Consider the following 14,121-nt stretch of genomic DNA (forward strand, 5'->3'; position numbering starts at 1 on the left):
ACAAATATAAATTATGGTTTGAAGTTGGTGTTCAGCCAACCAGTTTAGCAAGAGTATCACTCCATATTTGAATCCAATAAAATACCTTAATATTAATATATATCATTTTATACAGATTCTGTTGAAATATTTTTTAAAAAATTATATCTAAAAGTTACCATAGTCAAAACCAACGTTTTGACAATAATACCTTTTAGTTTCAACACTACAAAGAACTAATTTCGACAATAATACACATTTTTTGTTGCTATTTTTTGGGTTAGTGTTCTAATAGGGTGGGACTCATAATTTATTGTGTACATGTACTTTTGGGATTCTCAATAACAATTGTAATTTCATATGATTCTTTATTTAAATATTTTTTTTTAGGATGTACGTTCATTCTCTTTTATTTTTTGTTGATTTCTTGAATTTTAATGCTAATTTGTTGAGAGAATTTATTGTCTAATTAACAGGAATTCTACCACTAAACACAATCCTTATTTGATACAAATTACTCTTCAATTTTTTTCTCGCCCTCCAATTCGTTTTCAATTCCTTTTTAAAGAAATACCAATTTATATTTCATTATATGAAATACCAACGCAAAAAAAATATTTGCATGCCCTAACAATTATTTATGCAGACTAATTTGTATACCGGTAATATAATATTTTTAGTTAATATTATAAGAATAAAAATTAAAATTATGGTATTAATTGATATACAATCTGGTTTCAATATATTTTTTTATTTGTCAAGACAGTTTTATAAGTATATAAGTTGATTCTCCATAATGGTGTACATTATGGTATAACGTTGATGTTCACTATATATTATGCCATTACAATGATTAACTATATATTTAAATGGTTTAGAATGCGTTGTAAAATTGATATTTTGTATATGTCCCAACACTAGAATGATTTACACTATAATTTAATTAATTATGTATCAATTTTTTCTTAGCACAACATATTTGATTATCAACTCAAATATTGTTGTTTCGACTCTTAATTGGGAAGCAATCAGTCATATCCTGATCGTTACTTCATATATCACTCCTGCAACCTTGAAATTCACATACATTCCTTCAGCACAATTTCATAAATAGTTAGAAACATTCAAACGTTTATTAATATGTAACAATCGGAATATAATCAACTATTTATAATTTTTTTCACAATTGCAATTTAATTAAGGTGTACATTGTGGTGAAAATTTGGTATGCATTTCAATCTGATATATAATGGATGACATACAATGGTGTTTTCAATTTAATTCCGTATAAATGGGTGGTTTATTCTTTGGTATATTGTATGGTGTATTTATATTAAGATGATAATCATGTTACTATAAAAAGTGGCTTTAACTATTAAGATATTATAACAGGTTGGTTGTTATTTTGGTATGAAATACACCAACATAAACTAATAAGTAATTTAGACAACATAATTAATTTAACCTTTCAATGTATATATCTGTCACGCTCTGAGCCTACACTCCAAACGTGGCTGGCACTCGAGAACCATTGTTGGCCCCAAGCGAACCCTTGGTCTGGCTTACTTACTCAGTGGAAGACTTAACTTAACAAGATAACCTTAAAACATAACTTTAAAGAGATATAAAACTTAGCCAAAACGGCAATTGAAGTCTTTAAACAACATCTGGATGATAATGTAAAGACAACTGAACTAATAGTGTCTATGAAGCCTCTAAAACAAAGAGGGATGTCAGAACAAGACCCCTAATCATCCTAACTATAAAAATACTAAAAACAAAGTAAAAGGAGTCTTCAAAAATGCAAGGAGGCTCACCAACAGACTCTGAGTGCTGAACCTGATCAACGAGGCGCTGGATGTTGATCCTGGTTACCTGCGTCTGCATCATAATACGATGCAGGCCAACTGGCATCAGTACATTGAATGTACGAGTATGCGAGTTGGAATGTTAAACATAACATAGGCTTGAAAAGATTTTGAAAGAAACACTTTCCTCGGCTCTTCTCAACTCATGAGTAACCCAATTCATAATAAGCAATGAAACACATGCAATATATAAAAAGCTTTATAAAATAGTAAAAACAACTTAGTTCGCTAAAGAAAATGCAATAACAAACTCAACTTTACTCATATAACAAAGTAATATAGTTTATGTGGGAGTTTCTCAAATCGACAACCACCACTATGAGCCTAAGTGGTGATACAACGTCTTGCCCACGCTGTCAGAACTGTCCTATACTTTGCCGTCATATAGGATGCTTAACTTAGTGGATCCACTAGGTTATGCTAAAAGCATATTAAGGAGTCATCTAAAAAGTATGATCATTTATTACCCATGATGGCTACATGGTTTATGGAGACGTGAGTTATCTGAATTCAAGCTCGTCCCCATATCGGTGCTCAATACTACTCCCAAAATATATTTTAGCTCATATGTTTGTAAAAACAAAACTCTTTCTTTGGTTTGAGATAATTACTCAAAACTTAGCTTAAAAGCTCTTTTGGAAATCTCAGTTTCCTCTTTACTGAAAAACTAGCTCAAATGCTCTTTTGGAAATCAAACTTTCCTCTTTACTTGAAAAAAAAAAACTAGCACAAAGGCTCCTTTTGAAATCTTAGTTTTCTTTCTTGTTTAAATGTGAAACATTTAATCTTTGGGAATACATAGTCCCGATATACTCTTTTGAAGAAATGACTTCAATCTTTACTCAACTCAAAACTTAAATCTTAAAACAAAGTTAAAACATTTGTAAAAGACTTTTGAAAACTTTATGAACTTCTCTTGACTTGATTCTTAACTTCTCTTGACTTGACTCTTAACTTTCCTTGAATTGAATTATGGATTCAAGGATTGTGATTTGTGATAAGAAGGATCTCCTGATGTGTATGAATGATTTTAGATAGCTAAACATGAGAAACGATCAAGAAATCACCATCTTGGAACAAGTCCGCGACGCGGAGATGCTTTTAAATAATTGATCGCGAAATTTAATTTTGAAACAAAGGAGTCCGCCTCCTCTCCGCGAAGCAGAGAGAAAATTTTCACCCTGAAGGAAGAGGTCCACGATGCGGACTTGGAATCTGTTCCTTGTTCGATTTTTTCCTTCTTCATTTTTCAGCCCCAATTCGCTTAAACTCGACTATTGTTCTCAAATTCATTTTACATTCAGATACCCAACATATGTACTCAAGAACCTAACTCAAAACAACTCTAAAACTTTACGTAAAGATCTCAGAAACTCCTCAATTCAGCCCAATTCAAGAACGACATTCAAATTCAAAAACATCAACTTTCAAACTCTTTTAGGACGAATTTCATTGAAATAAACATGTTTGGCGCATGGGTGAACGAACCCAATGCTATGAAAGACTCACATACCTTGTAGGATCAATTCCTTGGTGAAATCCACAACCAAAATTGATCGTCTTGGCGAATCTAGCTTTTCCTCTTCTCCTTTCTCTTCTTTTCTCTTTTCTCTTTTCTCCAAGCCCTAGAGTGAAACTTCAACTTTTCTAAACTGGCAAAAATCTGTTTTTTACCCCAATTAACTCCTAAAAACGAATTAGAATAATTAGGTAAGGAAAAGACTAAATTACCCTACCAAATCCGGATTAGGCTTTCCTAATTCAAACAACCCAACTTCCAAAGGGCATAACTCACTTATACGAACTCGGAATCGTGCAAACTCAGCGGCGTTGGAAAGGTTATTCCAAGAGATTTCCAACCATTGAAAATACATCTAACTCATCCTGAGCTAGGAATTATTGCCGTTTGAAGTTGACCAAAACTCAACTTATTCTAACTTGAACAAAATTTTCCAGATTTTCATTCTTTCCAAAAATGATTATTTCCAATTATTAGATTTTTCCTAGTTATTTCAAATTGCGAGATGTTACAATATCTTAATCTAACCAAAAACCAAATACACTAAAAACTATCAAGTTATTTAACCACAACGACGTATATCATAAATATATTAAAACAAATTTGGTGTATATAAATTATCTAAAATATATCAAATGCACCAACAAACCTAACAAAAAATACAGAAGCTAAACATTTAAAATATATTCACTACACCATCACATACAACACTAATACAACCTCCCCCCTCCCCCCAATTGGAGAGTGTAATTACACTCAATTACCTGCTGACCATGTAATTATATAGTCAATCAAACAGGACAGATAATGCAATAACACCCAATTACACCAAATTCAATATCTAGAGCGACTTCTTTTCAAACAGGCCCTAAGAGTTTTGAATCTTATATTTTAAATTAAAGATATATTAAATATATTAAAATATTTTTTAATCTTGTAATATTAAATATGACACTTGAAAAATTGAAATTAAAAGAATTGGAATAGGAGGTGGGGGTGGATTTTTATTTTTTTTGAAATGAACGAAAAAAGGAACTTCGATAATGGATGTTAACTTTGGACTATTATGCTTCCACTGTTAAACTTTAGTCTGTTTATATACACTTTTTGTCCAGTCACTTATTGGTTCCTAAATAACACTATCACTTTATAATATATATATATATATATATATATATATATATATTTCCTTTTAATTCTGTTTTCCCTTTTTGTTTTAAGCATTTTGAGTCTAAAATTCTATGTTCCTTTTATGTGTGAAATCACACAGTTGTTTTAATTTGACTATCAAGTTGTCATATTGGCTTGATCAACGGTTAAAGGAATTTAAAAGATTGCATTTTATTAAGTTTAAATAATTAGTTGATAAAATTGTAAATAAAAAGAATTCAATTGATAATTCAAGTCAAATACAATTTTTTTTAAATTATTTCGTTCAATATTTAATGAAACTTGAAGTAACGCAAACTCAGAACCTAAATAAGGGAAAATAAAGTAAAATGAACTAAAATAATGGGGAAAAAGTGTAACTATAAATAAGGGGTATTTATGCTTTTTTCCTGTATTTTTTATTGTCTTAAAAAATGATTATAATTATTTTTTATAAAGAAAATTAAAACACTTAAAATTGATATAAATAACATATTATCTTTAGTACGCATCATCTAAATCTCATATTTTTTGCTTTCTTAAAAAAGAAGAAGAAGTTATTATTATTATTTTCTAAAGGAAGTAATATACTTAACTTGATACAAACGCTATATTATTTTTCAAATCAATTCAAGTTAAACCTTATATTTAATTGTCTTAAATATGTTTATAACTATTACTATTATTTTTTTAAAAGTAAGACAATACGGAAAAAGGATCTTATTCTAGTACTAGTAAGCATAAGCTAAATGTATATTTTTTTATTATTATCTTAAAAAAGTAACTCTACACAAGTTTTCATTAAGTACTCCCTTAGTTCAGCTTTATTCATCATATTTCAATTCACGGGATTCAATTTGATTAATCTTCAAAGTTAAATTGAGTTAAATTAATTTAATATTTAAATGTTAGATGTTTAAAAATTATATGAAAAATATTACTTCCTCGGTCTCAATTTAATTGACCTATTTTGATTTGATACGAAAATTTAAAAAATTAAATAAAAATTTTGGAATTTTGTGATCTTAATATAAAGATATATCAAAGTATCCTTTAGTCTTGTCGTATTGAATAAGAAAAGTAAAAGAAATGAAATTAAAAAAGATGGGGTAGGGGGGTGGATTTCATTTTTTTTGAAATGGACGAAAAAAAGAAACTTCCACTATGAAACTTTAGTCTGTTTATATACACTTTTTGTCACTCCATTTAGACTCCTTTATGTACTATGCATCTTTTCTGTTGGGAGATTCATACTCAAAATTCCTTTCTTTGTTTCATTCTGATTGAAGTAACAAAAAATTTTGAAAAAAATGGGGAATAACACTGAACAAGAAGAAGAGTTTTTACTGAATCACTCACAAAATTCAACAAAGGGAGGTTTAAAAACCATTCCTTTCATCATAGGTATGTGTAATAATTTCTCTTTTTTTTTTTAAACTCTTTCTTTGTAAGTTGCTTAATTGATTCCTCGTGTTGGTATTGTAGTGAATGAATCATGTGAGAGATTGGCAAGTTTTGGGTTGCAACCAAATATGATAATCTACATAACAAAATTTTACAATATGGATGCTGCTCGTGCTTCAGTTTTGATTAATTTATGGTCAGCAATTTCAAATGTATTGTCTATTTTGGGAGCTTTTATTTCTGATTCTTACATTGGAAGGTTTAGGGCTGTGGCTATTGGAAGCATCTCTAGTCTTATTGTGAGTTCACTTTATTACCTATATTCTTGTTTTCAATTTGTCATGTTTAGCTTTGCTATTTAAATGTTAGAAACTTGACATACTTAAAACTCTCTACTTTATTCGTGTTCTCAATTTTTGGCCTTTCACTTTCAACAGGGAATGCTTGTTCTTTGGCTCACAACAATATTTCCACAACTCAGGCCGTTACCCTGCGGTCAGTATCAACATGACTGTAATGGAACAACAGTAGCCCAACTTGCTACAATTTTGTGTTCTTTTGGGCTTATTTCCATTGGTGCTGGTTTTGTTAGACCTTGTTCCATAGCATTGGGTGCCGACCAATTGGAGAACAAAAAAAATCTAGATAATGAGAGGCTTATCGATAGCTATTTCAACTGGTTCTATGCCAGTGTAGGAGTTTCAATTGTTCTTGCAGTTACTGTAATTGTTTATATCCAAGATCATTTTGGTTGGCAAGTTGGGTTTGGTGTCCCTGCTTTGCTCATGGTTTTATCTATTTCTGTTTTCTTGATCGGATCTCCTCATTATATCAAAGCAAAACCTGAAGGGAGTTTGTTCACTGGATTGTTTCAAGTAGCAGTCGCAGCCTTCAGAAAAAGACATATCAATGTTCAGTTGAATTATAATGACGACTGCTACTATAGAGCACCTGAATCAATGCTCCTCGAACCATCAACAGAGTTCAGGTATATGCGTCTCCATCTTTTCCTCAATGGTATATACATCTTCATTTACCCACAACTTCAAACTCATTTGAAATTTTGTCTTTTTTCACTCCATTCATTGTATATTGTAGGTGTTTGAATAGAGCTTGCATAATTGAAGATCCTCACATGGAGTTGAAACCTGATGGAAAAGCTTCAGATCCATGGAGTCTCTGCTCTGTGGAACAAGTCAAAATAATGAAGTGTTTTCTTACAGTTCTTCCCATGTGGTCCACCTGTATTATGCTTCTTGTGTCGTTCAGTCAGCCACTTTCGATATATCAACTACTGACCGTGGATAGACATATTACCCATCAGTTTGAAATCCCAGCAGGATCATTCGGAATGATTACTGTTCTTTCTTTGACAATCTGGATTGCTTTTTACGATCGTGCATTGGTGCCTTTACTGTCAAGGTATACTGGACTGCCGACTGGGATAAGTCCATTTTCCAGAATGGGGATTGGCTTATTTCTGGGCATTCTGGCTACGGTACTTTCAGCTATAACAGAAACCATACGACGCAATAAGGCAATCAATGCAGGGTTTGAGGATGACCCAAACGCTGTGTTAAACATGTCCTCTATGTGGTTTGTACCACAGTTGGCACTATACGGGGTGGCTGAGGCTTTGAATGTGGTTGGACAGATTGAGTTCATATACAGTCTATTTCCAAAAACCATGTCCAGCTTTGCAGCAGCTCTTTACACTTTTGGCCTTGCGGTTGCCAGCTTAATTAACAGTCTCTTGGTGAGCGTGGTGGATAGTATTACCTCAACCGGAGGCAACACAAGCTGGCTCGCAACCAACATAAACAGAGGTCATCTGGATTACTACTGTTGGCTAATGACTTTCTTATGTGTGATTAACTTCCTCTATTTTCTAGCCGTTTGTCGGTTTACTGATCAGCATCACCATGATGGTAGGAGTAGCTTATTTCCTGAGGCAGAAGAGGAACACTCTTCGAATAAGCGTTTCCATGGTGCTTAATTGTAACAATCAAGTGTGTACGCTATGTTTTATGTCTGAATCATTTGCATTTCTTGTGACTTCCTTCACCTGAAATGTTAGAAGAGTTAATATTAATATTACAGAAGTTATTTTTATAGAAATGTGTTTAATTTCATATTACTGGTTCCAACAAATACTTATGCACTATCAATCTTCAGTACTCAAAATCTTTATCAAAACACTCTTCCATTTGCTAAAATTATTATTACTTGTAAAATATTTTTCATTTACCAAACAAATATCAAGAAATATTTCTCATTCATTGATCAAATGTCAAAACATATTTTTGGCTAATTCCTAAAAAATGGTCTGTAAATGAGAAAATATGTGTTACAATGGTGTTAGTATACATGATGGTTCCCCAACTTATTATGGAGGTCCTCGTAAAGTTCTTTCAAAAAAAAATTCAAGTGCTCCGAGAAGCCAGATCCATGGATTAATATACACGAAAAACTGAAAAAATTTGGGTAATTCCAAAAAAATGGTCAGTGAATGCGAAAATATGCGTTAAAAATAGTGAGTATACGTGATTGTTCCCCAATTCATTACAGAGGTCCTCATATTTTTTTTCAAAAATACACTTTTGGGTGCTCGGGAGAGTCAAATCTATTGGCTAATATACACGAAAAACTAAGGAATTTGGGTAATTTTGAATAATTGGCCTGTAAAATGCGAAAATATGCACTAAAATGATGTAAATATACGTGATGGTTCCTCAACTCATTACGGAGGTCCTCATAAATTTTTTTCAAAAAAAAAATTTGGTGCTCCGAGGAGCCAAATCCATGGGCTAATACACACGAGAAACCAAAAATTTGGGTAGTTCCTAAAAAATGACATGTAAATGCGAAAATATGTATTAAAATATGGTGTGAGAATACGTGATGGTTCCCTAACTCATTACGGAGGTACTTACAACGATTTTTCAGAAAAAACTTTTGGGTGCTCCGGAAAGCCTGATCCATGTGCTTAATAGACATGAAAAACTGAGGAATTTGGGTAATTCCTAAAAGATGACCTATATAAGCGTAAATATGCGTTAAAAAAGTTGTGTGAGTATACGTGATGGTTCCCCAACTTATTGCGGAGATTCTAAAAAAAAAATTAGAAAATAATTTTGAGTGCTCCGAGAAGCCAGATCCATAGGATAATGCATACGAAAAATCATGAAATTTAGGTAATTCCTAAAAATGTTCTGTAAATGCAAAAATATGTGTTAAAAATGGTGTAGTATACATGACGGTTCCCAAACTTATTAAGGGGTCCTCATAAAGTTTTTTCAGAAAAAAATTTGGGTGCTCCGAGGAGCCAGATCCATGAGCTAATACACACAAAAAGTAAGAAATTTACGTAATTCCTAATAAATAGCATGTAAATGCGAAAATATGCGTTTAAAATGGTGTGAGCATACGTGATGGTTCTCCAACTCATTACGGAGGTCCTCATTAAGGTTTGTCTAGAAAAAATTAGTGGGTGCTCTTAGGAGCCAGATCCATGGGCTAATACAGAAGAAAAATCAAGAAATTTGTGTAATTTTTAAAAATTGGCATGTAAATACAAAAATATGTGTTAAAAATGGTTTGAGTATATGTAATGGTTTCCCTACTCATTACGAAGGTACTCAAAATGTTTTTTCAGAAAAAAATTATGGGTGCTCCAGAGAACCAGATATATGGGCTAATATACACTAAAAACCAACGAATTTGGATATTTCCTAAAAAATGACATGTAAATATAAAAATATGCGTTAAAAAAATTGTGTGAGTATATGTGATGGTTCCCCAACTCATTACAGAGGTCCTCATAAAGTTTTTTCAAAAAAATTTAGTGGGTGCTCTTGGGAGCCAGATTCATGGGCTAATACACACGAAAAATCAAGAAATTTGAGTAATTCCTAAAAATGACATGTAAATTCAAAAATTTACGTAAAAATGATGTGAGTATACGTGATGGTTCCCCAACTCATTATGGAGGTTCTTATAAAGTTTTTAAGAAAAAAAGTTGTGGTTGCTTTAGGGAGTCATATCCATTGGCTAATACACACGAAAAACTGTGAAATTTGGGTAATTTCTAAAAAATGGCATGTAACTGTGGAAATATATTTGTAAAAATGGTGTGAGTAAGCGTGATGGTTCCCCAACTCATTACAAAGGTTCTCATAAAGTTTTTTCTGAAAAAAAAATTGGGTGCTCCGGGGAGCCAGATCCATGAACTAATACACATGAAAAACTGAGGAATTTGGGTAATTCCTAAAAAATGGTCTATGTATGCGAAAACATGCGTTATAAAATTGTGTGAGTATGTGTGATGGTTTCCCAACTCATTATGGAGTTCCTTACTAAGTTTTTTCAGAATTTTTTTTTGGGTGCCCTGGAAAATCAGATCTATGGACTAATACACATGAAAAACCAAGAATTTGGATAACTTCTAAAAAATGGCATGTAGATACAAAAATATGTGTTAAAAAAATGTTGTGAGTATGCATAATGGTTCCCCAACTCATTACATAGTTCCTCATAAAAAGAATTCAGGAAAATTTTAGTTGCTCCGGGGAGCCACATCCATGGGTTAATACACACGAAAAATTGAAAAATTTGGATAATTCCTAAAATATGGCCTATAAATGCAAAAATATGAGTTAGAAAAATGGTGTGTGTACACGTGATGGTTCCCAAATCACTACGGAGGTCCAAATAAAGTTTTTTCAGAAAACTTTTTTGGGTGTTCCGATGAGTTAGATCCATGGGCTAATATTAACACACGAAAAATTGAGAAATTTGGATAATTCCTAAAAGATGGCCTGCAAATGTGAAAATATGCGTTAAAAAATGGTGTGAGTATACGTGATGGCTCTCCAACTCATTATGGAGGTCCTGAGAAAGTTTTTAAGAAAAAAATATTGAACAATGAATGGAAGTCATTTTCCTTAAATTTGAGGAAAACAAGTTAATTTTGAAACCATTTAATCCAACCAAACATTTAATAGCGTACACACTTGATTGTTACAATGAAGCACCATGGAAACGATTATTCGCGAAGTGTTCCTCTTCTGCCTCAGGAAATAAGCCACTCCTACCATCATGGTGATGCTGATCAGTAAACCGACAAACGGCTAAAAAATAGAAGAAGTTAATCACAGATAAGAAAGTCATCAGCCAGCAGTAGTAATCTAGATGACCTCTGTTTATGTTGGTTGTGAGCCAGCTTGTGTTGGCTCCGGTTGAGGTAATACTATCCACCACGCTCACCAAGAGACTGTTAATTAAGCTGGCAAGCGCAAGGCCAAACGTGTAAAGAGCTGCTGCAAAACTAGACATGGTTTTTGGAAGTAGACTGTATATGAACTCAATCTGTCCAACCACATTCAAAGCCTCAGCCACCCCGTATAGTGCCAACTGTGGTACAAACCACATAGAGGACATGTTTAACACAGCGTTTGGGTCATCCTCAAACCCTGCATTGATTGTCTTATTGCGTCGTATGGTTTCTGTTATAGCTGAAAGTACCGTAGCCAGAATGCCCAGAAATAAGCCAATCCCCATTTTGGAAAATGGACTTATCCCAGTCGGCAGTCCAGTATACCTTGACAGTAAAGGCACCAATGCACGATCGTAAAAAGCAAACCAGATTGTCAAAGAAAGAACGGTAATCATGCCAAATGATCCTGCTGGGATTTCAAACTGAGAGGTAATGTGTCTATCCACGGTCAGTAGTTGATATATCGAAAGTGGCTGACTGAACGACACAAGAAGCATAATACAGGTGGACCACATGGGAAGAACGGTAAGAAGACACTTCATTATTTTGACTTGTTCGACGGAGCAGAGCTCCATAGATCTGAAGCTTTTCCATCAGGTTTCAACTCCATGTGAGGATCTTCAATTATGCAAGCTCTATTCAAACACCTATAATATAATATATAATGAATAACTATATGCATTGCACAATTTCATGTCGGTAAATCAAATATTGTATGAGAATAAGCGCATGAATGGATGTTGAAGATGTCTATACCATTGAGGAAAATATAGAAGCGCGTATACCTGAAGTCAGTGGATGGTTCAAGGAGCTTTGATTCAGGTGCTTTATAGTAGCAGTCATTACTATAATTCAACTGAACATTGATGTGTCTTTTTCTGAAGGCTGCGACTGCTACTTGAAACAATCCAGTAAACAAACTCCCTTCAGGTTTTGCTTTGATATAATGAGGAGATCCGATCAAGAAAACAGAAACAGATAAAACCATGAGCAAAGCAGGGACACCAAACCCAACTTGCCAACCAAAATGATCTTAGATATAAACAATTACAGTAACTGCAAGAACAATTGAAGCTCCTTCACTGGCATAGAACCAGTTGAAATAGCTATCGATAAGCCTCTCGTTATGTAGATTTTCTTTGTTCTCCAATTGGTCGGCACCAAATGCTATGGAACAAGGTCTAACAAAACCAGCACCAATGGAAATAAGCCCAAAAGAAAACAAAATTGCAGCAAGTTGAGCTGCTGTTGTTCCATTACAATCATGTTGATACTGACCGCAGGGTAACGGCCTGAGTTGTGGAAATATTGTTGTGAGCCAAAGAATAAGCATTCCCTGTTGAAAGAAAAGGAATAAACCTCTACAACTAAACAAGGCCAAAATATGAGATCATGAATAATCTGCTTGAAAACATTCTTAAGAAATCCTAGCTAGGGATGCCGGTTTGCTTGCAATCAAATGGATGGAGCAAGTATAAGAACTAGGGTAAAAGCGGTAGTTGTGTAATGTACCCCGACCAGATTATATGACTTAAATAGAGAAACAAGGAAGATCCAAATCCAAAATTATATGGCTTAAATAGAAGCAGAAGAATATTGAAGCTATGCTGGGCCTAGCAAAGTCTTTCATTTGCCATCGCTAATTAGGGATGGAGATGGGGCGGATGCGGGGTGAGTTTAAGCTTGTGCGAGGTGGGTTGAAGTTGGTTTTCTTAAAATTTATGTGGGGCGGGGTGCACGTATATGTGATTTTAGGTTGGTTCAAACTTAATTCTAATTATTATTTTTACATGTTATAAGAGTGATGAAATATTATTTATTAAAATAATTTATTTAAAGCTATTTAAATATTCAAGATAGTAAATGAAAATGATTCAATAAAAAATAATACAATTTCTTACATGTTCCTCAATTGACCTCTAAAAAATAATTTTTTAAGTTATTATCTATTAAATTAATACAACTTATTGAAAAATAAATTTATTTTTAGTATCAAACTTAACTAGAAAAAAAATTATGCAGGGCAGGGTGGGGCGAGTTCAAATGAAAAAGTTGTTATGTTGGGCGGAGCGGGGCGGATTAAAAATTTTGCCTCATTGTCATCCCTATCGCTAATGAGCAACCGATGGGTGATTATAACATAATAGAGTTTTAAGTATGTCAAGTTTTTAATCTTTAGAACATTTAAATAGCAAAGCTAAACAGGACAAATTGAAAACAAGAATATAGGTAATAAAGTGAACTTACAATTAGACTAGAGATGGTTCCAATGGCCACAGCCCTAAACCTTCCAATGTAAGAATCAGAAATAAAAGCCCCCAAAATAGACAATACATTTGAAAGTGCTGACCATAAATTAATCAAAACTGAAGCACGAGCAGCATTCATGTTGTAAAATTTTGTCATATAGATTATCATATTTGGTTGCAAACCAAAACTTGCCACTTTCTCACATGATTCATTCACTACAATACAACACAAGGAATCAATTAAACAATTTACAAAAGAAAGACTAAAGTAAAAAAGAGAAATTATTACACATACCTATGATGAAAGGAATGGTTTTTAAACCTCCCTTTGTTGAATTTTGTGAGTGATTCAGTAAAAACTCTTCTCTTTCTGGGTTGTTTTCCATTTTCTTTCTTACTTGTTCAAATTCTTCTTTCAGTCTAACCTCTTGGAACAGATCTTGTTATGATTCAATAGATACAAAAATATACTGAGGTAAACTTTCTCAAATTTATATTTTTAAATGATCATCTAATTTGTGGCTATCAGCGCGGAATCAATTATTAAAGGGGTAGGTGAGTTATGCACCATTAAGGCACGGACACGTATAAATCTGGATGCTGCAGATGGGGTGAATTGAATAGTGAAAACGATTGAGGTGAAAAACATGATGTTTCCTCCTAATTTGAGTGGGCTGG

General features: G+C 33.1%; 1 protein-coding gene and 1 pseudogene across 1 annotated transcript; one reads left to right on the top strand and one right to left on the bottom strand.

Annotated features, from left to right (window-relative positions):
- The first annotated feature begins 5,793 nt into the window (after nt 1–5,793).
- Nucleotides 5,794–7,939, top strand: LOC125829201 (protein NRT1/ PTR FAMILY 1.2-like). Its single transcript, XM_049508448.1, has 4 exons — nt 5,794–5,919; nt 6,001–6,218; nt 6,357–6,907; nt 7,018–7,939. Exons 1-4 carry the CDS (start codon nt 5,826–5,828, stop codon nt 7,913–7,915), a joined length of 1,761 nt encoding a protein of 586 aa, XP_049364405.1. The 5' UTR covers nt 5,794–5,825; the 3' UTR covers nt 7,916–7,939.
- A 2,999-nt stretch (nt 7,940–10,938) lies between these two features.
- On the bottom strand, nt 10,939–13,869 carry LOC125829200 (protein NRT1/ PTR FAMILY 1.2-like; annotated as a pseudogene).
- Nucleotides 13,870–14,121: the final 252 nt, after the last annotated feature.

This window comes from Solanum verrucosum, unplaced genomic scaffold (genome assembly GCF_900185275.1).
Source record: "Solanum verrucosum unplaced genomic scaffold, falcon-dt-bn FXZP01000264.1, whole genome shotgun sequence".
Classification (NCBI taxonomy): Eukaryota; Viridiplantae; Streptophyta; class Magnoliopsida; order Solanales; family Solanaceae; genus Solanum; species Solanum verrucosum.